General features: G+C 41.1%; 1 protein-coding gene across 1 annotated transcript in view; it reads right to left on the bottom strand.

Annotated features, from left to right (window-relative positions):
- Positions 1 to 256: 256 nt before the first annotated feature.
- The window catches only part of LOC133951910 (endothelin-converting enzyme-like 1), a 39,615-nt gene continuing 12,263 nt past the window's right edge, over positions 257 to 27,608 (bottom strand). The window contains exons 7-18 of the mRNA XM_062386163.1: positions 24,658 to 24,880; positions 17,237 to 17,335; positions 16,666 to 16,740; positions 13,390 to 13,493; positions 12,017 to 12,075; positions 10,385 to 10,436; positions 6,859 to 6,926; positions 6,135 to 6,259; positions 5,055 to 5,120; positions 4,326 to 4,421; positions 3,257 to 3,333; positions 257 to 2,586 (exon numbers count right to left, since the gene is read on the bottom strand). Coding sequence (XP_062242147.1) covers positions 2,487 to 2,586; positions 3,257 to 3,333; positions 4,326 to 4,421; positions 5,055 to 5,120; positions 6,135 to 6,259; positions 6,859 to 6,926; positions 10,385 to 10,436; positions 12,017 to 12,075; positions 13,390 to 13,493; positions 16,666 to 16,740; positions 17,237 to 17,335; positions 24,658 to 24,880 — 1,144 coding nt within the window. The 3' untranslated portion in view covers positions 257 to 2,486. The remainder of the gene's footprint in view (positions 2,587 to 3,256; positions 3,334 to 4,325; positions 4,422 to 5,054; positions 5,121 to 6,134; positions 6,260 to 6,858; positions 6,927 to 10,384; positions 10,437 to 12,016; positions 12,076 to 13,389; positions 13,494 to 16,665; positions 16,741 to 17,236; positions 17,336 to 24,657; positions 24,881 to 27,608) is intronic.

Here is a 27,608-nt window from a genome sequence, read left to right as displayed (position 1 = left end):
TGGAGAGTCTGGCGTCTTTCAGTGTCGTATAAAGGTCACAATATAGTTTCAGTCTTTTTATAGCATTAATGTAAAAAGTATTTCTTGTGTTGTTTGTTTGTAAGCAGGGTTACGCAAAATCTACCTAACAAATAATCATTAAACGACGTTGAAGGATGCGATATGGGTCAGGGAAGAATCCAGAAAACTTTGGAGTGGAACTGGATCAGGGGGCTGATCCAAGTATTTATTCCCCCCTGTCTTTAGAGAGATTCAACATTTTCACAGATTTCTAAAAGAATATTTCAAGGACCTTGATTAATAAAATCTGACATGTTTAGTGGTCTGATATTTGTATGTATGTGCAATTTGGATCAGATCTAAATACAAATCCAGTAGTGAATTTAAATGTCTCATAAGGGGACTGTTGGACCTTGATGGAGGTTTGTGCTCTCTGTTCTGTTCTAGTTCAGTTGTGTTTTCTCACCCACAAAGATCAAACCTGAAGTTCCAGGAGTTCACTCATTTCAGCTTTCATTCATCAATGTCATTAATTATGACGAGTGGGCAGATCTTATTGTAAGAAAGCCAGGCATTTAATGAGTAGTTGCCTCACTGTGAAAACACCGTTTTAATACCTCAAGAGTTAATTTGCTTCTTTATGCTGGGGTGCTCAAAATCATCTGTTTTTATTACAGCACATTTGGAAACACATATGTTGCTTGAAATGCTGTAAAGACACTTGTTCATGTTAGAGCAGCAAAGGAGAACTATCACTGAGAAACTGTGGAAATGAACTGCTTCGCCCTAGCTCATTGTAATTTATTTAATCTGATTTAATATGAACAGTTACCTATGTTAATTTAAATATGTTCAGGTTTTAAACAAAGTGTGGTAAAGGTGGACGTCTACCGCCCAGCACTGGGAAGCCGAGAGAGAGCTGGCCCCTATCACTGCAGGACACAGCTGAAAACACATGCACACTGATAATGAACAGCACATCCAGAAGGGATGCATGTCACACACACACACACAAACACATCCACCATCACAGTGATCTTTTGTTATATTCAAACATTAAACAGTGACCAACAGAGAGAGAGAGATAGCAGCAGCTGTGTCAAGTAGCAGCTGTATTGTCAGACCTGTGTGTGTGTATGTGTGATGTCCTCCATTTATATCCATCAGATTTTACGTTGGTAAGAGAGGAAACATGCACTATCCTCGAAACAAACTATACAACCATAACATCTGATATACCTCTTGACTATACAAAGATTCTCATTTTTTTTTTATACCAACTGATTCTTTATACAAAAGTTTATTATTTATATATCGCTTTGTACAAATGTATGATCCTGCCTCTGTCGTAGTTGCACTTTATCACGTGGATAGTTTGCTTCTGTTATTTGGCGAGTTAACTTTGAACACATGGTGCAACCTCACACTGTCCTGTCGCGTGATTCCCGGGACGTATAAGAGCATGCAGATCTGATCTGGGAACACGAGATGCGAATAATCCAATAGCAGAGTTTGTTCCACTTCCAGCAGAAAGGGTCTCTGAGATCAACCTCGTCCAACAGGGTCAGGTCGTTGCCCCGCTCAGTGAATTCCAGCGATGAAACAACTTCTCTCCTCTCGGTTTTCATCCTGCGGTTTGACAAATATACCAACTCCTCTGTGTAGACTTGGGTTGAATGTAGGTATAGAGACTCCCTGTTTGGCTGCACTTTGCTACAAATCCTGAGAAAAACATCAACCTGGAATCCACCTCCTTTTGTTTTTTGTAAAAAAAGTTGACAAATCTTAAAAACCTTACAAACACTCACAGTAACAAGAGACCAGTGGGGGTGAACGATACAAGCCATGGCAGGGGATCAGGCACCATCACTCTCTGCAGCCGAGAGAGGGCAGCATTGCCTAGAAATTTGAACTCCATTACCAAGTTGAACGGACACCAAAATTTGGACAGGCAAGGACACTGCTGATCCCAGTTCATTTTAAATTCCTTGTACCGTTTAAGTTACTGTTGTTACCAATCTTTAAACTTCTGATTTCTTGTTCTTTTTCTAGTTTATATAGTTGATGCTTCAAAGAAGGGAAACAAGTGAGGAAACATGTTGCTTGATTGAAAACCAAATAGCATATGAGTTACACGCATAATGAAAGAAATGTTAAAATACAAAAATAGATGATTTGAAAATAAATTTAAAGGTAGAAAAATATATGCAATCAAATGATATTCATGTACAAGAACAATGGCCAAGTGACCCATGCTTTAGTTAGGTTAATGCGGACAATGGACAGTAAACTTTTCAAACTGAAAACACATTTGCAATGCTGAAAAGATACATCTCCTTCCTGTATCTTTTTAAAGGCAACAATAGGCGTAATGCGCTCTGTAGCATCATGTAAGCTCTGATGAATGTGTGATGTAGGACAGATTGTGTGTGTGTGGGCTATGAAGACGGAGGTCTTCCGTAGAGTCGCCAGGCCGCGTGGAGAGGTCACCATACGGAGCATTTGTCTACAGGATTCATTGGGGAACCCTTGGGACAGTGGAACACACGGGCAAACTCATCAAACTGGGAGACGCTGCCGATCACTCTACAGGGGGAAGAAAAAGAAACATCCAACATGGTAAACATCTGTGAATGTTTGTGCTATACTTACCTCCGCCAAGGAACTACTGAGGGATTACTATGTAACTTGGTGGAGGGATGTGGTGTATGGGTCAGGAAAGAACTCTTTCAATCTTGTAAATGTTCTTGATCAGGCATCTAGGATTTCTTTATCTTTATTATCAAGGAACATTTTCTTCAACATTGTGAGATAGAGCATTTTTTAAATTTATTGTTATTCCTTAAGAAATAATACAGAGATCGTTATGATAAATCCGACAGCTGTAGAGTGCGTGGATTTTTTTGTGGTGTTTTTTATTCACTCACTGTTTGGTAACAATATTCCTTTCAACTGTGTATATTGAAATACATATTTTGCCTGCTTTTAAAGTGAAAAGTTTGCAGAACATTTCTGTGTATATGATATGTATATGATGCATGTAGACGCAATGCAGTTATGTGATAGTGTATCAGTATTAATCTGTTGTTTTCTCAAAGGAAAAGGGAGCATTCCAACAACAACCTGTGCACTCTTAGTTTTACTAGATAGTAGTGTCATGTATTTCGGGTGTATTTGCACCCGAAAAACTTTGCATAAATCTAACATATGAATGGATTCTTGGTGTTTCTGTTTTTTCCGAGTGTGTATACTGTACCTGTAGTGCTCTGGCGCATGTTTGTCAGTCAGCAGCTGCAAGTAAATGGACTGAGATCTTCTCTTCATACACCAGTTCTGAAATGACAGCATTGACTCAACAGTGAGATAAGATTTTTAATAGGTTATTTTACAGTACGGTTGGTAAGCTCTTTCTGAAAAACTTCTTCTTGTTGGTTGAAATCCTCTTCACGTTCCGATAACCATAAGTAAATTAAGTTGTCAGAAGAAAAGACAGTGTCTGTGGCCCAAGCAGCACTGAAGTAAACATGACCAAGATTATGACCACCATGGTTGGCGTGCGCACCTGTCTCTCAGTAACAGACCTGACTGCCTGTACACAATCAGGTCGAAGGTAAGCGAGCGCGAGTCACAGAAAAGTCCTCTAGCAGTTGTCAGTTCAGGTTCCTCTGTTTTGGGGCCGTTGTCTTGCCACGAGTGCTGATAGGAGGGGGTGAGATGTATCTGTTGTATATTTTCAAAGTGTAGCCTGCTCTTGATAACTTTTCAAGGATTACCAACCCTTGCTTTAAGGTTGAGAAGTCCTGTCCGTTGGCCCTGCTGTGAAGATGTGATTATTTTTTGTGAACACTGAGGTGGCTGAAATGTCTCAGAGCTGAAGATGATTCTTGGTCACTCAACATAGACTCCTAGGGGAAATATAGTATATAAATAAACGTTAATGTTCTGTGATTTTCATATCACCTCCCTGTGTCAGGAGATTTAAAAAATGGGATAAAACTCAGCAAACCGGATTAAAATGTGTTTCTAGATCTCTGTCATTGTTACATTAAGCCATGGACTTTTCGACTCAACCGCCATTTCAATGATGGATCATAATAGACGGAGCAGGGGTGGCCTGGTGCTTTTAGACACCACACTGTCATCAACACTCATTTGTTTTTGATCCCTCCAGTGGTTAATGAATCCATCAGCTCATGTTGGGATAATAAAAAACTCCTACCTGCTCTGTGTGATCAGTCACTCCAGCCGAGAAGAGCTGCTGTAATGACTTAACATACAAATGTAATGAAAGACACAAGTGTGAATTAGTTTGGAGACTTCTGTACCTGTGCAAAGGCAATGAACAGCAGCTGCTCATGAGTGTACTTGAGTCCAGGTAGTGGCCTCTCCGGACCGTGCTCCCTCACCCACTTCTGGTATGCCTGGACAGGAGAGCGACAGAAGATTCAAATCAACTGACAGAATTATGTTTCCACACCTCAGGTCCACACAACTTATTCTCTTCACATTAGATCGAGATCTGAATCCAGATTGGACATCGATGGACACCCCTTGAAGATCTCCATGAGATATGATGAAAAATGCTCGTTATACTTGCTTCAGCCAATCTGACTGATGGACATGACCACCAGGCATCGTGACCTTATTGTTGCATTCTGATGCTCCGAGTTATTTAAAATTCCTTCCATTGATTCAATTTGTACTTTTTGTTTCCACTCCCCTCCTCAACATAGACCACTGACACAGTCGATATGGAATTGAATTATGCAGCATCGCAGATCCTCCGCTGTCCAGACAAGCACACACACACACGCACGCACACACACACACACACACACACACACACACACACACACACACACAAACACTAATGCAAGCAGAGAGGGGCAATTTAAGTTTGAATGTTTATCTTTTATCTTGATTAGGAGGCACTTCTGCTCTTACTTTCACACAAATAAAGCTGTGGTCATGAATAATAAAGAGATCTTGTTCAGAGTGTACTGATAGAGCAAACTCACAGTATTTAAACATGGAGGTTATGGCATATTACTTACAAAGAACGACAGCTTTAGCCCGCCCATGTCTGCTATGTTCTCCCCCAGTGTCAGACGACCATTCACCTAGACACAAAGAAAAGAAACCTCTGAAACACTGAAGGGTCTCAACAGCTTTGTGCTGTTTTTGCTGGTAATGGACAAATCTGCAGGCTGCCTAAACTTAGCATAAAGATAAAAACAAAAACAAATGCACCCACTAGCATCTTTAAAACTCAATAATAACACTTTACAAGTCTGTATAAAAACCCAAGTCTAATAATTACAGGGGTTTCCCTACTTCCTGGATGATGTCAGGGATTTCCTTCCTTGTTGCCACTTTGAGTTTGTTAGGCAACTGGTGGAGACTCCAGAAAAGGCAGGTCAGCTGTTTCTCCTTAATTCTGGACTTCATGCATAACTAACCTGGCTAAACTAATTCCCTGCTGGTTGTAGTTTTAGAATTAACAATACAGACATAAGAGTGATACTGACCAGCTCATCTGAATCTTGGCAATAGTTTTACCTGAGCGGTAGAGTTACCAAAATACCACCAGGCCATGAAACTCTCCCATTATGCCATCAAAAGTATATTGTATTTATTTAGTATTGCTCTCTGGACTTTGTAGACACAGATAAAGAAAGAGAACGTAACCACTATGTCTGAACACAGTACAAGATAGAGGTAGATAGAGTTAGAGCCATGTAATGATGTTATCTGTTGAAAGGCTTAAAAAGCGGCTGCAGATACACAAAAGACATTATGCAGTTGTTTTTGCAGGCTGAGAAGTGCTCATGAGGAAACCAAACTAGGAATGTAAAATGTAAAATGGGTGAAACGCTCCTTTAAAAGTTAGGTTTGCATATCCACATGTAATCTGAGCTAAATTATGCAAGTCTTCCATATGTTAGCATTGTAGTATTGATCTTATTAGAAATAATAAATAAATATGCATCATTGTGGTAATGGACACAGACCTGCTGACATATGGCTCGTAGTATAAACATTCCATACTATATAGCTTGTTTATATGATGTTACCATGAAAATAAGAAATGCACGTAGGACAGGTGCAGTGTGTGTATGTGTTTGCAAACCCACCCTCTGGTTATAAACACTGAAGTTGTCGTAGAGCTTGACGATACACTCAGCTTTCCTTTGGAACTTCCTGTAGGAGTCCTCCGTCCACCACTGTTTGAGGTTGCCATGGCTGTCGTACTGGCCCCCTAGGGACATGAACCATTGCATCACTAAGATGAAGGGCAAAAGTGCATTGGTATTAGCATGGAGACACCACAACCTGCAACTTTTCTTCACGGTCCAAAGAGCTGCCCAGCGGGTCATCTGTTTTACACTTTTTGATAGCTGCAGGAGTCAAACCTTTAGGTAATTGTTTCAAAATCCCTAGTTGACCTTGGCTGATGTAATCAGTTCATGAGCCAATGGAACAACTTTTCCAACCAACTTAATTTGTCTAATAAAACAGAGGCTGTGTCTCTGGGAAAGAAGTTGGTAGAACATTCAATGCAGCTTTGAGAAGGTGGTTGGCAGGAAGTTCACCCCTCATTAAATTATATTACTGTATTTTAAAGGGCAGCACTTGGACTGGAAATGAAAGTTAGAGATTGTGGCTCAAAATGGTCTTTACTGCACAGTCGGACACACAGGAATCATACAAATGTCATAAGGTTACAGTAATCACCAGGGAACCCTTGCTCTTTCTGTCAGGTAGTGTTGTGTGTTGCGGTGAAGGGGACAAAATGATGAAAAATAGAGATATGTGTAGATTGAAATGGATGATGGGTGAAGAAGCTGTCATTCTCACCCCAGTCATCATATCCATGTGTTATCTCATGGCCAATGATAGCTCCTATTCCTCCGTAGTTGAGAGATCTGGTAGCAGAAAAGAGAAACATGGAACATTAGACAGAACTGACAATTTTACATTTTTACAGGTAATTTGAAAAGTCTTGAGCTACCTTAGCCTGAAATAAATCTAAGAACTATTAAGGGAGAGCATGTTCTGCTTTTAAAAAGTTGGATTCATAGGTAACACTACTCCCTCGATCAGCTCAGTACACTTTTTTTTGCCGCTAGTCTGCTATGACCACTAGCTTGTGTTGGCGACTGATTTTCTATTTGCTTGTGATTTGATCACTCAGGATTGTTGATCATACCAGGTCTGAACGGGGTCACCATATAATTATCTTATGAATAAACAGAAACTGGCTGTAGCAAGTTAGCTTTTCAAGAGATGAGGCAGAAAATGAGGTTCAACAAATTTAATACAATTTCTGGAGCACAATACTTATATTTAGAGGCCTTCATTTATCATACATGGGGATTTTTTTTCTGAGAGTAATATTTAACAATACTTTGCATAACCTCCTCTTCCAAATACACAAATGTGTCTGTACCTTTTGACCTTCTGAGGTTTCGCAATTGCTCTGTCTTTCTTCCCCTTGTTTTGTAAATGTGTGCTAATTCTGCTCAGCAAAGCCAAATGGAATACAACTGGGATCAAATTTTGGATCCATGTGGTTGAGACTGCCATTAAATGAAAAGTTAAATGCCATGTTCACGCTGATTGGAGGACATCGGAGGTCTGTTTGTCATGACCTGCATGCGTCCATCTCCATGCTCCCTGCGTCCAAAGACCTTTGGGTCGCTCCACCTCTCCTTGACCGGGGGCCGATCCAAAGTGCTGTCATTGGAGCTCATGCAGATATAGAGAGCAATGAGAGGGCAGGCTCGGGGCTATTCACATGGCTACGTCTGAAAATGACTTTCTGACAGCTAGTCGATACGCTGCCTCACACTGGGCCAGACTCCCTCGCTGAACTAACTGGCTGATTGAAGCTTCATTATACTCAGCGTGATAGTGGAGGTGTGTGTGTGTGTGTGTGTGTGCGTGCTTGTGTGGTCGAGTGTGAGCAGGAGTAGGAGAGTGCGAGTTTATGGGAGGTTAGGTCTATTGCAGTAATATCTTAAAGGGGACAGGTGCGCACACACACACACACACACACACACACACACACACACACACACACACACACACACACACACACACACACACACACACACACACCTTACAACAATTCTAAATTAATATTGATTAACATGCATGGCAGTGGGTACAGGAAGTGGTGATGATCACACCTAATGAGGGCACAGAAGTGCTACATAATGTTGGAAACACAAGCTGCTAAATGCAATTAGCTCATAGTTTGGTGAAGTGTCTGTGTGTGTGTGCGTTTGTGTGCATGCGTGTGTTTTGTGTTATTTTGTATTTGCTCAGGAGAGTTGTTATGAATGCAGCAGCTGATTGTATGCATTAACTTAAAATAATTCTCCGTGGCGGCAGTAGGATTCTGTGCAAAGCTTTGGTGAACAAAAGGCTGTGATGGGTGGAGATATTCCCCAGTGCTGCACTTCATGGCTCTTTCACTGACCGTGATCCAAACCACAGAGAGTTGAAGCTTACTTATTTTAAAAGTTTCTCTCACTGGTGAGTTCAAGGAAACTCTGACATACAAATCATTTTGACCTACAAAAACTTTTTGCATAATTTGTCTTACAGTGTACATTGTATATTCATTCTTAAATACATAATCATGGATACCCTCTTTAAGTTGTCTTATTCAAAGTCACATTAGAACTTGACTCTGGGGACTTAAATCTGTCCGGTGGACAACCTGCGCTGGCGGCCATGAAACTGAAGCGGTGGTTATTTACCATTTATTTAAATGCTCACATTTAAAAAAAATATGGCCCAGGTTAAAAAATAACAGAATTCCTTATTTCAGTGGATTATCATACAGTACTGAACAAATACATTGAAGACAATGGTGAGCTGGTAGGAAAATGTATCTGTTACCTCTATGAGACTGTGGGAAATAGCCAGGAGAAATGTAAATAATATGCGGGTATAAATCATTTATCCTCAGTCAGTTTGTAATTAATGGGTTCAAACATGCGAAACTACATGATCCTCTGAAGTGATTGTCTCATGTGGTAATTACAGCATAATGGTTCATTTAATTTACCTTCATTTCCCCAAAGATCCTGGTGAGCAAGGTGCTTTAAAGATGCCATCATTAAACAACCTGACTGAGAACAAATGGAATGTGACTACGAGAAGGAAATGAAAAGCCCATGTCTCCTGGTGAGGCACAGTGAGTTTTCTGTCCTATAAACCATTGAGATGTTTATATGTGACAGCCTAAGATGTCATGTTACAGCATAGCACAGCAAGAGAGGAGTCATAAACTCAGCGAACTGTCCAAAGCAATATGGTAACTTTACTAACATTCTGTCACATAAGGTATTTGAGTATTCTTGTCATTAAAGCTGTAGTAGCCAAACCCAAAAGTGTACTAAGCTTGGCAAAAGTGCCTTTTTGTGGCTGATGAATTCAACTTTTGATATATTATACAAATAACCCGAAAAAGGTGTTATTTCTCATTTTAGGAGATGTATAGATTTCAATCAAATTATTAGACATACATGTGAACGCCTACAAGAAGGATTAGATCAGTTTTCACCATTTTTGTATCACGCCTACGTAGTTTCAGTCAAACCTAAATATTAAAGATTTGATCAGTTACCGTAAAGCTTCATGATTATTATTATTATTGTTATATACTTATACTGTAGCTGATTGTAAAACTTTAATACTTCTCTGGTACATACATAAATGCATGTGTGTATAGTATGTATAGTATTCAAAGCGGTGGCTTGATTTATGTCTGGTCAGATTTCGAATTCAAGTTTTTCCCCTTTTAGACCCGTTTATCCAAGCAAACGTTTTGTTGGGCTGCTTGAGTTATGATCACGTTTTACATTATTGAAATTCTTGTCGCACAATAATTTTATTTGTAAAGATCCTACATTTTACCATAAATGGGTAAACTTCCACTTAGAAACCGTATCAAAAACTTGAATTGCCATTGGCCATGATACCTGTCAAAACTTATCAAAAACACAAAAAAGTATCTTTGCAAAATGCACAGCCATTTTTTCCGTTCTCAATGATTCATTAATTTAAAGATATGAATAGTTTTTTCCAGAACTTCTGGATGGACAGGAAAGCCATGTAAGTCCAGCGAAGTTACTTTTATAGTCGACCTCTCAGTGAAATCTGTTTCATTAGAAGGACCTTGTTCAGTAAGTGAGCTCTTGGTGGATAGTTAGATTGGTTTAATCAGCCATGCTGGGACTCAGAGGATGGCCAGACTAACGCAGCCTTTTAATGGCCGGTTGTTGTGGCTGTGAAGATGTTGTTTCCCCTCCTGTGGGCAGCAGCAGCAGCAGCAGCAGGGGAGGGCAGGGACAGGAGGAGGCCGACTTACTGTGGGAACTCAGGGTTGTAGAGAGTGGGCTGAAGGATGCCAGCAGGAAAGACTGAAAAAGAGATGAGGAAACAACATGAGCGAAGTGGAAAGGTTCAGGTACTCAAACAGCTCGCGTGAATATCACACACTTTCAGTGACAGTATACAGGCTCCTGAAGGGGGAACAGACAAGATTGGAAAAGGAAACACTGTTACCAGATCACACTGAGTCAGAACAGATCAAAACACTATCTCAGAGCCCTGATGAAGCAGCAGGACTCTGAGATAAAAATATCGTCTGGCTGTCGCATGGAAATGTAACACTTAAAGACATCTTAGAGGAAGGAAGTAACTTTAAGTGAGATCAGTGAAGCGGTATCATTCAAAAACGTATGTAAATATCTTGCCTCTAATGGGAGAATTTGCCAAAAAGGCTATGATGTTAGTTAGTTACTTAGAAGAATTACTAAAAAAATGTAAGGACATTTTGTGGAATGGTTGAGTGTAACCCAAGAAAAAATCCCATATCATGTTGGAGTGAATCTGGATAAACCAGTAAATCCAGGATTTTTTTCTTTACTTTCTTTGACATGGCAAGATCGGGCATTAGTTTGGTCGATGACAAAATATCTGTAGAAACTTTAGAGCACTCCCTCCATCTGCAAATGTTAAAATGCTAATGTGTTAAACTATGATAGTTCATATTTTAGATTTTGTTAATCATTATCATGTTAAAGATAAAACTGAGGACATTTGAATTTAGTTCAAAGCACACATGAGTAAAATAACTGGTTAAAGGTTTAAAACATTTTGGACAAACCTAAAAAAGACGTTTGACAAATTACTTTGTCATGGAAACCAATAGCTGCAATGCTGGGTAACACTTATGAAACATTATGTGACATTTTCTGACTGGAAACCAACTATAACAGAAATTACACAGATACAGTTGTTTCAGTATCCTCAAATAAAAGCTGATGCACGATATAACAAACAAAAAAAACAATAGAGATGGGATTAAGTGACTAAAAAATGTAATTAAGAAAAATTAAATACAGAAATGAGCACACTGAGCGAAAAAGAGGTGAGAAGTGAAAAGTTCAGGGTTAAATGAGAGAAATAATGGGTGTGGTTGAAAAAGATGAGCCTAACCCTAACTCATGACTGTGTCTGTCTGACTCCTCTTGTCCTCGAGCATCAGCTCGAGAGCACACCATTGATTTTTTGGTGAGAGATTTAATCCATGAGGCAGGCTGACACAGACAGCGGGAGAAGCCTGGGAGAAGATGAGGCGAGCAGCGAGGGAGGGGTGACATAGTGAGCCTAGATTTGTTAAAAGTCGGGAAAGTGTCACGGCTTGTTTTTCCTCCAGGGGGGTATTAAGTAAGTGTGGTAGAGATCGAAGTAGAAAGTGAGTGATGACCGGGAATATGATATGAGGGAGTGGACTCTGTTCTCTTTAAGCAGCCGTCGTGTTTGACTTGCAGAAAACAGGCGGCAACATGGAGTAATTGTGTGTAACTAATGCGAGGTCCATGTCATGGTGCAGAATGGCAATAGGGGAAAGTGTGTTTGTGTGTGAGTGTGTGTGCGTAGACAGATGGCAGGGAGAACACAAATATCAGTATGTGTAATGAAGACTTGCACTGACCCATTTGGTTCTTGTTAGGGAGGTAGTAGGCATTAAGGGCCTGGGGGGGGAGAAGCCACCTGCGGAGAGAAACAGTGTCAAACAAGCAGAGGATTACAAATGGGATCTCACACACACACACACACACACACACTCATACACACCAAACACACAGACACAGATATAGGGAGGGCACGGCCTCTCACATGTTGTTTGTTGGACTGGGATCAGGGGCAGATCAGGTCACCCAGTCTTGAGATGAACAGGACACTCATTGGCATAATGCATTGTCCAGCTCCTTACCCTAACCTCAACCATCACAACTAAATAACCCTGACCTCAAACTAATTTTAACCCCAACCCTAAAGCCAAGACTTAACACTCAAACAAGCCTTTGAAAAAGTGAGAACCAGCCAAAATGTCCTCCACCTGTTAGGTCTATGGTCAATATAGTTTTCAGAAATATATAAGTACAAGTACAACCACACGTACACACCAATCTACCGACTTAAAAACACACCCCTGATCCTGAACAGAATCCCAAACACCTCCCCTGTCTCTCTCTGTCTAAACTCCCTGGTGAGACGCGTTCACTGTGTGTGGTCCCACGGCCAGAGTTCCTCCCTCCCTGCATAGGAAACTGCTAACACTTCCTTTATGGTAATCCACTTAAAGCCAGACTAATCGATTGGCATAAATTCCCCCAAATGACTAACTCTGAAAGTGTGAGATGCCCTTGTTCTGGGAGCGAAAGAATGATGACTGCATGTGGACTGCAGAGAGATGGAGAGGAGACAAACACAGGGAAGAGGAGGAGGAGTGATACTTTATTTTTTTCCCTGCGACAGGACAGAGTGACTGATGAAGGGTTCACTTTTTGGTGATATAGAGGGAGTATGTGGTTTAACTCTTCAGGGCACTGAGTGTGGGCTAATGATACAGTTGTTCTGAGCACCTTGGAATACTAATGTGACTTTATTGTGTTGTCGTGGCGGAGAGGCACTCAATCCAACCGTTACAGGGCTCTATTTTAAAAGAGAGGCGCATGTCCCAGAGCACTTTTCTGCTGCCTGGCTGCGCTAGATAAGTAAATCAAATGGATTTTCTCCTGCTGTGTGTGTCAATATGGTATCTGTTGGTTTAATTTAGAGGCACATCAACAAATGTGTCAAACTACAAAGGGATTCACAGGGACACATGTTAGGCATGTCAGACATATTAGGGAGACCCACTCACAGCGGCGTTACTGCAGCAGCGTCCGGTGTGAGCCTCAGCTGCGTGAGCTCGGAATACATTTCAGATATATTAACCGTCTTTAATTGCTTTCCCCCTGCGTGTCAGTGAGCGGTGACGGCTGCCTAGGGTCACTTGTGTAACGCGAGGAGAGGACTCACGCGTTCTTGTCCACCTCTTCGTGGATCTTCTTGACCGACAGCTTGATGTTGAACTTGATGCTGTTGAGGATGTTCTTGAAGTAGGTCTTCTCATCCACGACAAACTGCAAAAACCAGAGACACGAGGTCAGTGTGAAGACCTTCACTTTATGCAGTACAGGAATCGATAGACATTTGGGGAAGTGCACTGTTCATCAGATAGTTTGTCAGATAGTTCCAGTAGCTGTTAAGATTGACACCACTCTCATGTGTCTGATGAACCTACCACACTCTTTACAGCTTTCTCGAAGTGGGGGAAACAGCGAGCCTGGCTTTGATCGATAGTGAAAAATTTGCCCTCTTGAGCGCTCACTTAACAAATTATACTTCAATTGTTTAAGCAAAAATATAAATCTATTTGCTTTGAGATGTGCGAGAATATTTTGTATTTCACACTTCTTGAAACAATCCAGAGTTCAGAATGGTACTGGTTTCCGAGGGGTTTTATTAACATTGGATAGAGACAGGTTTGCTGTTTCTGCTTGTTTCTTGTCTTCAGGGCTAAATTAATCAAACTGGTTTCCGGCTCTAGTTTCACATTTTACTGTCTAGTTCCGTGCCTGTTGTAAAACATGCTGTTGGAATGGGCTGTTTGTTTGGCCTGTGGTTATGCTGGTTGCAGCTTTCTGAAACTGTAAAAGTGACTTATGATTAGCCGGATTCTGTTTTTGGCTCAGATTTTAAAATCAATATTTTTCATGACATGAAATATAATTTGCTCTATTACTGTTCACTTTTGGGGTTATATATAAGTTTAAATGATTTACCAAACTGTGCATAATCTTCAGTCCCAGGTTCACATATTTTTTTAATAAAAGCTTTGATCGATATAAAGCATTGCTGAAACAACACAAACCTGTGCTTTTACTTTGAATACTATTGATAAAAAGGAAGTGATTCTATGAATTTTGCTGCCACGGGACCAGCAGCCGTGAATGTCTGTTTCAATCCCATATGTTAAAAAAACTCTAAGTCACACTGACTGCACTGTTTGCCTTTTTATTCAACCTTCATTCATATTGAACATAACATGCGTTCAAATTGCACCAAGTTCAACAAAGTACCCTCTAGAGCCATAAACAATACATGTGGGAAGTGTGAAACAGATAGGATTAACGGTTCTTGAGTTATGCATTCCACATACGTACACAGACAGAGATTTGTGGACTTATATGTAGAAGGACATGAGAGTCAATCTTTTAATTTAAGTCTTGGTAAGAAAGGCAGTAAACATATTTGTTTAATTGGATGATTTTGGATAATGTAGGCTGAACCTTTAAGTCAGCAGCTAGTCAGCTATAAACAGAGATAATCTGCGGTGAATGTGGCAGAATTTATTCATGATTTAATTCCCCCTGTTCTGATGCTGGTGCCTAATGTTCAAATGTACTTGCAGTTGTGTACAGTACACAGATTGAGAACCATTTTTGTTCATATGCCAGAGGAATTTAATGTTACTTGCTTTGGAAACATCTCCATCCTTTAAACTGACAGTAAACACATAATCTCTCTCTTGTATTTTCTTTTTTTTTGACTGTTTAGGCTCACAGAGCCAGAACTGCCTCCGAGTGTCTGAGAAGAAAATACACACATAAACACTCATTGCTTTGATTGTTGCAGCATGGAGACCGACCAGAGTCTCTGACAGAATGTCCACAACCACCTCCCTACCTCAAGTCTGCGCTTTAACATAAAACCAAAAACACTGGCAGAGCAACAGTTTACTTAAAAATAAAGTTGTTATTAAAGGAATGGTTTGTACTGGCGGACTGAAACTATATTTCAGGCTGAGGGATTTGACTTGACTCCAGACTCCCCTGTTCATGCAACCCAGCAGACAACTCATTTTGTAGGCTAACCCTATGTACTGATGGAAAAGGGCCCAAACTTGTTATTCATTTGGTCACTATGTTGATCTGGGAGCAGTTATCTAGTTTACAAAATACAATGAAAAGCATCAGAATCGTGAAGGATACCCTGCATGTAAACTGCAAATATCCCATTCAGGCCATGCTAACTTTTCTATATTGTAATAATACCATTTATACCATATGATTATAAATGATCATCCCAATAAGGTGTCGACCCTTTCTCTAAGCATAATGCCTGAAATGTTAATGCAGCAGTATTAACATTGATACACATGATGTCATTTTCTGCTTATGTCATGAAGACTTCACTCCTACATTATAATGTAAGCAGATTTTTCGATCTATATAAGCTTCAGTGTGTGTCTATAGTCCTCTAGGATGCAGTGATAACTCAGTTTAGAACTAAACATGACAAATATGATGTCTATAACGTCACTTTGAATATGACAATATATGATCCATCATTATCATTTTTGGAACAATTGCTTGATATTGTCTTTCTATGATTTCTTTGGTAAATTATTTTCAGGTGATACTTTTTTACCTTGACCTTTGTCCGATTACTCTCACAAGTCAATCATCTAAAGATACCCTCCCATATAATATTATCTCAAGGTTTGGTGAAATTCTGCTTCATGGCTATACTGGCACATGGGGTAACAATTTGGAGACTGACCCAGTAACCTGTATAAATACCAAATTATCCATGTCCATATCCTATTAGCTAGTGTTTCTGTATGACCTGTTCCCTTCACTCAAGTACTTCAAAACTACATTTGGGTAAATGTACTTCATCACTACCCACCACTGATGTTAACCAGTTTCCCTGCAAACTTTGACTTGTTGTCAGGATGACTTTGTTAAGAGCATATAGTTGCAGTTTCAAGTTTGAGTCACCTCCCCTCTTTCAGCACAGCCTTCATGATGAACTGGATTGGTTAAGAGTTCTTGGGGTCACGGTTTCATTCTCTCCACCCACAATTAAGTAAATCCTCATCCCAGTTGTCCGCAGATGTAAAGTGTATACTTATCTTTTATTTATGCGGCTGTCCACGCAGGCTCTCCATCATCACACTACTGATTGCACACTACAGATTGCTGAGCTGCTCCCAGGTTTTACATGTGCTACCTCGTTAGACCTACATACTTAAATCATGTGATTTATATGAACACTCTCATCAGTGCTGCTTTATATACTTCTGTGCATGATGTATTTTTGCTCGATCTGAATACAATCACCCAGGCTGCACTGTAATGGCTGCTGGAAAGTGATTCTGGAGAGGGGGAGGGGCTGCTGGGAAATGGGATTAACAGTGAGGGTGGGTACTTGTGTATGGTGATGATGGCTGGACAGGTTGTGACTCACCCCATATTCCTGATCTATGAGCTCAGGTTTGAGCAGGAAGTCTGGGTACCCTGTCATCACCATCATGTGCTTCAGCTGCGAGGGGGAGGAAGAGAGGATGATGAAGAGATGGAGAAGTAGAGGAGGAAGAGCTGGTCCGAAATCACGTAACATCCACTGGCAATGACTATCAACCACTCATACACACTCGTTTAGGGACAAAGGTACACAACCATCCATCCACACACACACACTAATCAAGCAAACCCAAAGTAATAGGATTACAGGGAAGCTCTTTATATTCAGCATGGCCCTCTAAAAGGATTATAACTCCAGATTGTAAAAGTATTAGAAGGGATATCTTGCAGTGCAGACCCTAAACCAGCACCACAGAGATCCGGATTAGGAGATCCCTACTTCTCAATGTCAAGCCCTTGATGTATTCTATCACACACTTCCGTCTAACCAAGCAATCAATCAAAGCCCTGGAAAGAAAAGAACTGCAAAGAAATAATTAAATCCTTTTCAAATACTAATCGGATCTGGCAAGGAGCTGTGTCTGCGACGCAGAAGCTGACTTAGGTTCCCGAACCTTTGCTCTGGCAGCCTCCTTGGTGGCCTCATCCATCCAGTCCAGCTCTTGCAGACGGAGGTCCAGGGAGTGTTTGATGTCCTCCACCAGCTCCTGTACCTGGAGGGAGATCACATCATATTGGAAGAAGTGTCAAGATCTTTAAAAATAAAACAACTTACGTGGATCTTCATAAACACATGTTCTGCCAATGTAAAGACAGTATGGAATGATTCACAAGAGAAATCTTGTGATTTTTTTCAACATAAACCTTGGTGCCCCTGTCAGTGTTTGAATCTGAAAGGAGACATATTATGCTCTTATTCTGGTTCATTTGTGTTATTAACTAAAAATGTTTTAAAGGTGCAAAGGCTGGGCCTACCGGGCCCAACAAGGAGGCAGCCTTTGTATACAGAGGATCTCCATTATCGGCGTCACAGGCACGTTCTACTCCTATTTGTGTGTCCTAGGCATGCAAATATTGGGCGGGGATAATGGAGGTAACTGAATGATGCAGACTACTGACTAGACATCTCACTTTCTTCAAGGAGCAATGTTTTCTGGGGGGAGGAGCTCCCCTTTCCACTGATTCAATTTGTATTTTATTTTTTATTTTTTTTCCAGAACTTTTACATACACAAATAAACTATAGACAAATTAGACGAAGGGAAAAAAATAAAACCTATCATATTTCTCCTAAATATTTGATGTGTGCTTTATGCAAATTTCCTTTGCCTCCAATTGTGGTTTCTTGCTGGGAGCAGGTGGTAGTGGTGATCACAAGAGTGCTTTTCTGTGTTCCATTGCTTGTGCTAATATGACTTAGGAGGGAGAGTGGGTTGTCCACCATGTGTGATGGTTCAATCCCCAGCACCTCCAGTCTGCTTTCCAAGATACTGAGCCCTTCAGTGGTTGGGGCTGACATCCGTGCAGACATTGTGTGAATGGTGTGTGTTAGAGAAAGAGTGTAAAAATGTGTATAAAATATAAATTAGAAGTTACAATGCTGAGTTTGCTCCACCTTTGTCGTCCCATTAAGCTGCAGCTCTTGAAGCCAGTCGTGTGTAGTGCTTGTTTCAATCTATTAACCACTGACCCTATGTCCAGCTGACCTGGGCCACAAACCACAAGTCAAAGTTTTCCGCCATCACTGGAATTATTTTATGCGATTGAATAAAAAGTTTAAATAACATGGGACTCGGTTTTCCAGCTGAGCACCAACACAAGTAAGAGTAACGGAAATGGGTCAACTAGGATTTTCAGTCTGCAAAGCAGGCAGGCTGCAAATGTCTGCATGTAGCATGATAACCACTGCATATTGTAAGACATGATTAACTCAGGCCTTTACACACCAGGGGTGTGAAAAATAAACAAGAAAATGTGACTTGCCTTTGAATATTCCACATTTCAAAATTCTTCTTAGTGGCACTGATGCGAATTTGCAAAACTTGCAAAACTTTTTCATTAAAAAGTTTTAGAAGATTTGGTACAGCTCATTCCACAGAAAAAAAATGAGGATTCAATATCATTTAGTGATGATTATCTTTTCCTTGTCCATCTCATGCAACAAAAGATGAGATTTTTTATTTCAAAGTTTGAAATTCTCCCATAGTGAGTTAGCTCTGAATCCTTGCTTCTGATCGGTCCAGACCTGAGGCGCTGCACCTCTCTCCATGTAAGTGTGTGAAGAGCTGTGTTATACCAAATTTAACCTGCTTCTCTGATAATCTGGTGCTTTAGCATCAAGTTAGAGTTACTTTTGGATTGTTTCATTTTTCAGTCTGTTCTACTTTCAGTTTTTATTTCATTCGTCCTTTGTAAATCTTGGCAAAAGCTCTTAAGTGTAGAGCTGCTATTTTTGGGCTCACCCATTATTCTCCTGTTTTGGGTGTTAGGAAGTTTAGTAATATAACAGTTTTTTGTGGTTCATTCAGAAGTGTGGTGTTTAAATGGGGTTATTTTGTTTTTTGTTTTGGCCTGCGCTCTCCCCACATATAAACAGTGGTAGGATGTAACAAAGTATATTTACTTCGTTATTGTTCTTAAGTAGTCTTTCATGTATTTGTTCTTAACTTCAGTAGATTTATTTCACGGTTTACACAACTGCATTTCAACTGCAATGTATTGTGTAACATGTTCATATTGTTTTCAATATTTTTTTTAATAATCCATAACGAGAGGGGAATTGGTCGACTGAACCAATCAGTGTGGACAGGTGACCTTGAACCCTGCTCACTTGTGAAGACTTAGTTGCCATGACATAGTAGACTGTTGCATTAGGCCAGGCGACTTTTGCAAGCTGGGCCCCCCCAAAGCTGGTTAGGGGTAGTTGGGGACCCCCCACCCACCCGCCACCCTCAACTACACCACCATATATAGATAGATAGATAGCATATTGTTATTGATAGGCCTGACATGTCAAGGTTAGGCCCATATAGACAATTATTATCACAATTATTATTGCTATCATTAGGATACTGTTATTATTATGGGCCTCTTGTGATCTTTACAAAAATCTCCTCAAATCTTGGGGCAATGTTTGACAAACATATCCTCAGGTCATCCTCGATCTGTGCGCGGTTGCGATATTTAATTTTGAGCGCAGTCAGTCTTGAAAAGCCTGCCTCGCACAAATAAGTTGACGCGAAAAGGAGGATCATTTTTAAGGTTACGTCGCAAAGCTGAGGGTATTCCGGCATCAATGCTACCCAGAATGAAGAAAGAGGGGAGGTGGTTAACAGATGCTTTAGTCTACTGTCACTCTTCAGCTCAATAAGCTGCTCTTGCATGTCTATTGACAGCTTGTCTGCTGAGCAGAGAAATGGATCCCGAACCCAGGCGAATGAACGGTAGTCCTCTTTGAAATAGGACCCAAACTGATTCTTAAATGCTAAAAGGTGATCAGCAGCTGATTGGAGGAGAGAGGTGAAATCACTGCCACGTGCATCGGCAATGAAGTCTGCAAGGCTGGGAAACATGTTGCAGTTTCCAGAACTGATGCGACCAAGCCAGAGAGCATTTTTTGCGTGAAGGCATACACTCTATCAGCGAGGAGCAGAACGTTAGATTCGCGGCCTTGCAAACCCCGGTTAAGGCCATTCAGCCGGTCAAAAATATCCACCAAATAGGAGAGGGAGGCAAGCCACATGGCATCATCCAGGTGCTTTGCCAGATCTGTTTGACTTTCAGTCAAAAACAACTGTGCCTCCTCTCGCATTGCGCTGGGTTTAGCTGCTGCACCCTCTCCTATCATTATTCTACACATGTCTTGCGCGGCCGGAAAAATCAGTGTTTCAGCAATTGTATAGGGTTTGCCAAGCTTAGCAATTCTATGAGCAACTACATACGATGCCTCCAGACACTGCTTGGAGACAGTGCTATGCTTGGAGATGGTGGTTTGTTGTTGCTGGAGGCCATCCCGTTTACCTTAAAAAGAAGTCCACAGGCTTCTCTTTCAAGTCGGGGTATTTGGTGTCTAGGTGCCTTTTTAATTTGCATGGCTTCATGCTGTCAAGTGCCAGCACCTCGGCGCACAAAACACACTGAGGTCGTGCCAGTGACGTGAACTCAAACTGCAAATAGCTCTCATCATATTTTTTAAGCTTTGGCTTCTTCGCAACTGGCGCATCGGTTGCCTGACTTTTACGAATCAGAAACTTGTCCATAGTTGTGTTTGTTTGCTGATACAGTGTGTATGATTTTAATAAAGTTGTAATTGCAACGTCGTGGTCTTGTGAGTGTGTTTGTATGTGTGGCTGTGAGCGACTTGCACAGGAAAAATGTATAAGGCTGTGCTAGGCAATGGTTCCTAACAAAAAAACAGTACACAATGTAGACAGGGACAGCACTGAATAGTATTCTAGTGCTGGTGTTTTATTTGTTGCAACACGGTGGATGATTGAATATGTAAAGGTAGTTGTTAAGGAGAAAAGGGCTAGCTGCAGTTGGAAGAAGTTAGCTAGCTAGAAGGCTAGCTCTTGGGGCTATGAGCTTTCTAAAAAAGACTGTGGAGCAAATTACTCCTTAGATTAGGCTACGAATAGGCCTGCTGCAAGTGCAGAAAGGTATTACTAAGGAAGGAGAGAGTCTTTAAAAAGACTGTTTATAGAGTAATGAATATCTGAATTATAGAGGACAGAGCACAAACTCTGCAGGGTGTCGTCTCAGTGAGGGTGAGCGCTGACCATGCCTGCAGTTACTTTTAAACTCGGAAGCGTACGTGCAACTTGCATTCAAATGATAACACTCCTCTTTTGATTGGTGGATCAGGAACGAAACAGTATTTGATTTGTTTGTGTCAGTCCAGTCCCTTAGTGACATCGCGCCCCCCCTGGAGAGTGTCTGCGCCTCCCCACTTTGAGAACCACTGCATTAGGCAATAGACTCAGCAAGTCATTTTACTTTAAATACTGTGAGTACATTACTTTTACTCAAGTGGAAAAGTTAGCGTGTTACTTTTTTGGAGTACTTACTCCATCACCGCCTATAAAATTGACAGACTTACCGTAAATTTATATTTTTAAGGATGAAGATCGAAAGGATATTTTTTAGTCATAACCTGTCACTGGACTAAAGGCAGTTTGGTTGAAGATTGGTGTGTCAGTGTGTGTGTGTGTGGGTTATGCTTGTAGCAGCTAATGTTGTATGGAGCCACTAGTCTCAAGCAGAGATACAGAACAGACTCCAGAGGTCTGATAAACTAACTTCGTTCCAGGTCCACACTTCCAGATTTGATACCTCTTAAATGTTATCTCCAGACAGAGCATATATTGACTCAAGTCACGTCAGTTGTGGAAGTTTATCGTACAGCACAGCTGCCTCTCAAGACATAAACAGGCTTGATGTGTAAAGCTGATGGAGTAGCCCTTTAAATAACCAGAAGCTGCTTAGGTCTATCTACAATGATTCTGTGGGCTATTTGTTTGTGTCCCTGGTAATCATGTGAACATTGTATAATTCCACATGATTCCATCAAACCTTTATTTCGCAAGGCACAATGTAAGGGTATAAGGGTTGATGTGTTGGATAGTTGTTAGTATCCGACTTTTGTGTTGAAAAGCTGAGTTCATGTCCTGTCAGAATCCATGACAGCAACTGTTTCAGATTCTCTATCTTATCTTAACTATGCTCTAGATGCCACATACAGATAATGCGTCTGAAAGAATTTAAAATGTTTTGGCGCTAAACTTAATTCAATTATTAAATAACTTATTTTTTCTTGTGATAGGAACAAAGAACTTCTTCTGTCCAAACCTCAAATAACCTTTAAAGGAATTCTACTTGTGCTTTCTAAAACCCAGCATAAGCAGAAATGCTACCCCTGAATGGCACCGGAACATGTTGTGTCCCTCGACAATCTCTCCACATTGGCGATTCAGAGTAACAGCAAAGCTTGTCTTTACCACTCTGTCTCCTGTCAGCCTCTCAGCTCCTGACGCTCATTAATTCCAGGTCATGCTGAGGCAAGAAGCATCAGTGAGTCAGTCAAGGCTACACACATCGCCACTGGCCTCAGGTCTGGTACCTCTGGTGTTGATAATGAGGTCTCCAACCTTTGTGGACATGCCAGCATTGTACACACCCATGTCTGTGAGCAATGTAAAATGATCGATGAGGACAGGGACAATGCCAGAAAGTGCAGCAAGTGTGAGACTTTCTATCCTGTAGACACTCTAAAGGACCAGTAGTGTGATGTTTAGATGCTTATGGATTTAACTCTCATTTTATTAGGTTAAAAACATGCTCTAATGGAGGCTTGACCCTAAAAAAACACCCTCTCTGCCATTCTTTTCTTCATCAGACAGAAGCCACTGGCTTGAAGCGTCTTTGAAATTTACACTTTGTATCTCATTAGAATCTTATATAGAACATTGGGAGCTTGCAAACTTTAATTTCAATTAAGGTACAGTACATAGAAAGTAATCAGTGGACTCATCCACTTGTGTCCAATTTACTTTAAAAGTCCTGAGCTTTGGCAGAGATTTGAAAGTTTGCAAGAGGAGAAGAAAAGGCAGCTCAAAGCAAGAGAGCGTGCACGAGTGGATAGTCAGAGTATAAGAAGAAGGAGTAGGAGGTGGAAAGGCGATGATGGAGGGCTTAGAGAAAGAGTCTGGGGTTACAGAGGTCAGAAATCCCATTGGGACCAACATCCCCATGTCCTAGAATTGACACCAGTCTAGATAAGAATACATATAGTGGAGGATTAAGGTGTAAAAGAAGGCGACCAAATGGCAGAAGTGGGGATTAGAAAAGTCTGACCTCAGTGTAGAGAAAATCAGAAACAAAAAGAAGCAGTTAGTGAGAGGTACAGACGCTAAGGAGGTGGCTGTGATTCATCAAAATTAAAATTAAAGACATCTAGACATGTCAGAACCCCCCCCCCCCTTCCCTACATCGTCCATGTGGAGTCAGAGAAAAGAAAAATATGGAAAACCTGTCACAACCCTTAGTGTAAGATTTGATGAAACTACTCTAAAATATTGTTATATTTCAGCAATAAGTGAATTAAAAAAAATTGAATTCCAGGTCAGTTATGTGGGTTTTCCTCTTGCTGCCTTTGAACATTGCATAGTTTGACATTAGTGAAATTCCTCTCCAAGTAATTTTTTTGGAACCATTAGGACTGCAGACTTATTGCTCATTTATGCACACATCATAGTCTAAGTATTGGTGGTAAAACATTCATTAAAAATAAATGATACAGTTGAAGCATGACACAGGGTTCAATCTCCAAACTGGGTCTTAAAAATCTGAAACGTCTGAGTTATCTACCCCGATACAACTCCCCGAAAAGTTGTGTAATCTGTAAGGCCAGACCCAGTAAGCCACTTTATTTGCATCATTTGAGGGAATGAAGTCACATGCAATTAAAGCGCTGCTTGCCAGAGTGTGACTAAGTATAGGGTTGGATTTGGGCAGCTTCCTTGTATTAGCTTTTAGACAAAATGTGCTAGTTTTGGTTTACTTATTTCCTGAATTTTATGACATTTGTGTTGTTCTCTCTGGGCACCAACCAACCATGCCCATGTACTGCAGGTAGATATAAAATGCCCAGGGAGAGGAATGATAGAAAACATTTATGCTATCTCACTTTCATATTACATATTAAATGCATATGGTATGCAACTATTATAAAGTCAGTTTTGTATTGCACTGGTTTTGAAGTTTCAGAGAAAATTCAAAACCAGTCCACTACAAAACTGTCAATTAATATGAGGAAATAATGCTTTCACTGTCCGGACAATAAAATAAAACCAAGCAGAACAAAGCTGAATAAAAAAATAAAAAAAAGTATTTTTTAATTAAGAGTATTTTTAGCTTTGCTTGACTGATAACTCTCTGTATGTCTAAATCATCAAGTGAAAATGAACAAATTTGGGACCAAATGGAAACCATCACAATCAAGCCATCCATCTTTGGTCCCAACATCCATCCATCCATACCTTAGCCTTGCTGTGAGAGGAGAAGTGCTGGTGGACGAACAGGGCTCCCAGAGCCATGCCAAAGTGTTTGTTGGCCTGGGTGAGGCACAGCCGGCCCAGCTCCAGCTGCTGCTCTGTGCCGTCGATCTCCCGAGAGAACTCGTGGATGATGCTGCGGAAGGCCGTGGACAGGTGCTCGCTCAGCGCTACCACAATGCGCCACAGCATGTAGTTATGGAGAACCCTAAGACAGATGACATGAGAAGGATGGGTCAGCTACATTTTCATTGATTTGGTTTGGATTTAATCTACCATTGAAACACGGTAACAACTCTTCAAACACCATATGAGGAACAGATGTTTGTGGATGAATAGTGGAGGGATGGAACATGGGCCTAGGAAGAATTCATACATTTTTTATGGGGATCCAGAGAAACAAGCAGATTCAGGATTCTTTCCGAACATTGTTTGAAAGAACTCTTTTTAAAATTTTCACCAATTTGCCCATGAATCAATCAGGGATTTTGATGAAAAACATCAGACACAGTTAAGAGGACTGATATCTAGTGTCAAATTTGGTGCTGTTTGATTGATTTTATGGGGACTGTTGGACTTTGGGGGAGATATGCACTCTTCTTCTTCACAGTACGTCTATAGGAGTATGGACAGACTTGAGTCTTTGTAAAGGGACGTCTGCGGTGTCAAGCTGTAATCTTCCTCATGGCCCAGTTTCTGTTTTTACATTTGCCCTCCGAGCCAGAAAAGTAAGAGGGAAAACAAGAGGGGGACAGTGATCGAGAGCGAGCGGTGAGGAGTCAAAAGGGTCTAACAGTTAGAGCACAGCTCTCTCGAATCCAGAGTGACACTCAGCGGAGGGGCAGCTGAGGGGCGAGGAAAGTGTCGAGTGGGAGGCGAGAGAATGGATCATTCATTAATGTATTCAAGCTGTGTCTCCCGAACTCCCCCAGACGACAGAGTTAGAGAGGCTGCTGTGTCCTCATGCCCCCACTGGGTGCACACATCTCATCTGCCCTGCGGAGACAAATGCCCCCCTCCATCACCCCTACTGGGAGATCGCCACGCGAACCTTAAGGCCTGTTGTTGTTTTCCACTGTTTTTTCCTTTTTTTGATGCAACACCAGATATTAAATCAAATGCGCCTCGGCGACATCACCCTGAGGTCCCCGCCAACAAAGCACTTGTGAAGTGAATTTAATTGACGGGAAAAGTGAAAGGAAAGCAGGAGGTGGAGTGAGGGGAGGGCGAACAAAAGAACGAGAGCCTCAGGTGGTGTCCTTGATCATCAGCCACCATCAGCTAATCAACATGTGTTACATGTGTGGCTGCCTCGCGCGATTAGCTGCTCGGCGTAACTTTGTCATCACCTGTGTGCGGCAGATTATGTGTTTGCCTCAAAAGAGAAGATACACGTATGGAAGTCATCTATATGGAAATGGTAAAACCTGCAGTTCCCCTCCTGGTGTGTGGGAGTGTCGGGGAGAGGAGCGAGGTTTTACTCGAGGCATCTATGAAGAAAAGCGATGACAGTAATCTCTCAGAGCAAAGGGGGATAATCCACAATGAGCTGTGTGCTTACCAAAAAAACAAACACACAACGCTAATTAAATTTGCACCCGTGGTCTGCTTTCTTTTCATGGCTGCACGGTTTGAGTGTAGCAGCCGATTAAATGCGGCAGTCTTCACCAGGAAGCAGGACAACGGTCATTGCAAACACTTGAAACAACATATGTTTATTCTTTCCTGACAGCAAACGCTTTTATGTTCTTATGTAAATGGAGAACATTAAAATACAAAAGTAATGTGATGCTGTTACATCCATAACAAGTCGTAGACACCATTTTAAATCCAGCCCTCAAATCACTGTTACACTGAGTCAGAACAGTGATGAGACTGCTGCTAAGGCGATCTGAAAACGATGCACGCATTCTGACTTGTTAAATCAGACTGTTAGTGAAACACTAGAAATCAAAAGGTTATTAACAACTATATTTTCATCACCCAACAAATTTACAGCTAAGGTCAGGCTGTAGCAGTTTGACTTCCTATTGTAGTACCAACCTCTAATTACCAGGTTTTGGCAGTGATGCATTGTTTGATGGATGGTTAATGTCAATTTTGTCCTCAAGTGTTCAGGGAGAGAGAACGGACAGAGATGTCTCAGGCTGGTGCGGGGGCTAGAAATGTGTGTATGTGTGTGTGTGTGTGTGTGTGTGAGAGCGAGTTAGCGAGAGAGTGTGTATATATAAAACATCAGCAGGTGATTGCTCAGAATTTGAGGTGTGTTGAATACATAAGCTGTGTGTCTCAATTCAGGAGCTGCATCTTATGACTTAGGGACAGCAGTGCGAATAGACAGTTCTATTTCAACAGCTACTTCAAATGCAGCCAACATTTGTGACCTTCCATTCCCAAGCAATGAAGGATCTAATAGGTAAATCCTGGTCAAACCTCTCCCGCCTCATATCTGTTCGAACTTTGGGGGGGATGCCGACCTGAATTGAGACAAAGCTTTTGACTGTATATAAAGATGGATGACGTGCCCCCACTTGCTCCCACTATCCAGAAATGAAGCTACGATATCCCGAATACAAGTCTGCACCTTAGCATTTAGGGCTGGAGCCTCGTTGGCAAGGTCCTGGGAATACAAGGGCTCTACCAACTGTCAGTTTCAGTTGTCAAGCATGACGTTTCACTCTTATTTCTATGGCATAAAATAACTAATTACAACCAAACTCACTGCAGAAATGAACACTTGAATAAACATCAGTGTGATAATACATGCAGACCTAAGAACTACCTTAAATGACAGAAACCATCTTCGAGATCAAATTATTAATACGTGTGACTTTTTAGTTAGTCCACGTCTAATCCACTAACATTTCCATTTATGACCTCTTGTGCAGTCAGGCACTAGGTGGTGATGGAAATAGTTTGGCTTCACTTTTAGGGGA

The sequence above is a fragment of the Platichthys flesus genome, chromosome 4, assembly GCF_949316205.1.
Source record: "Platichthys flesus chromosome 4, fPlaFle2.1, whole genome shotgun sequence".
Lineage (NCBI taxonomy): Eukaryota > Metazoa > Chordata > Actinopteri > Pleuronectiformes > Pleuronectidae > Platichthys > Platichthys flesus.
Note: the sequence above shows the minus strand (reverse complement) of the source record. Positions and strands in the feature narration are given on the sequence as shown.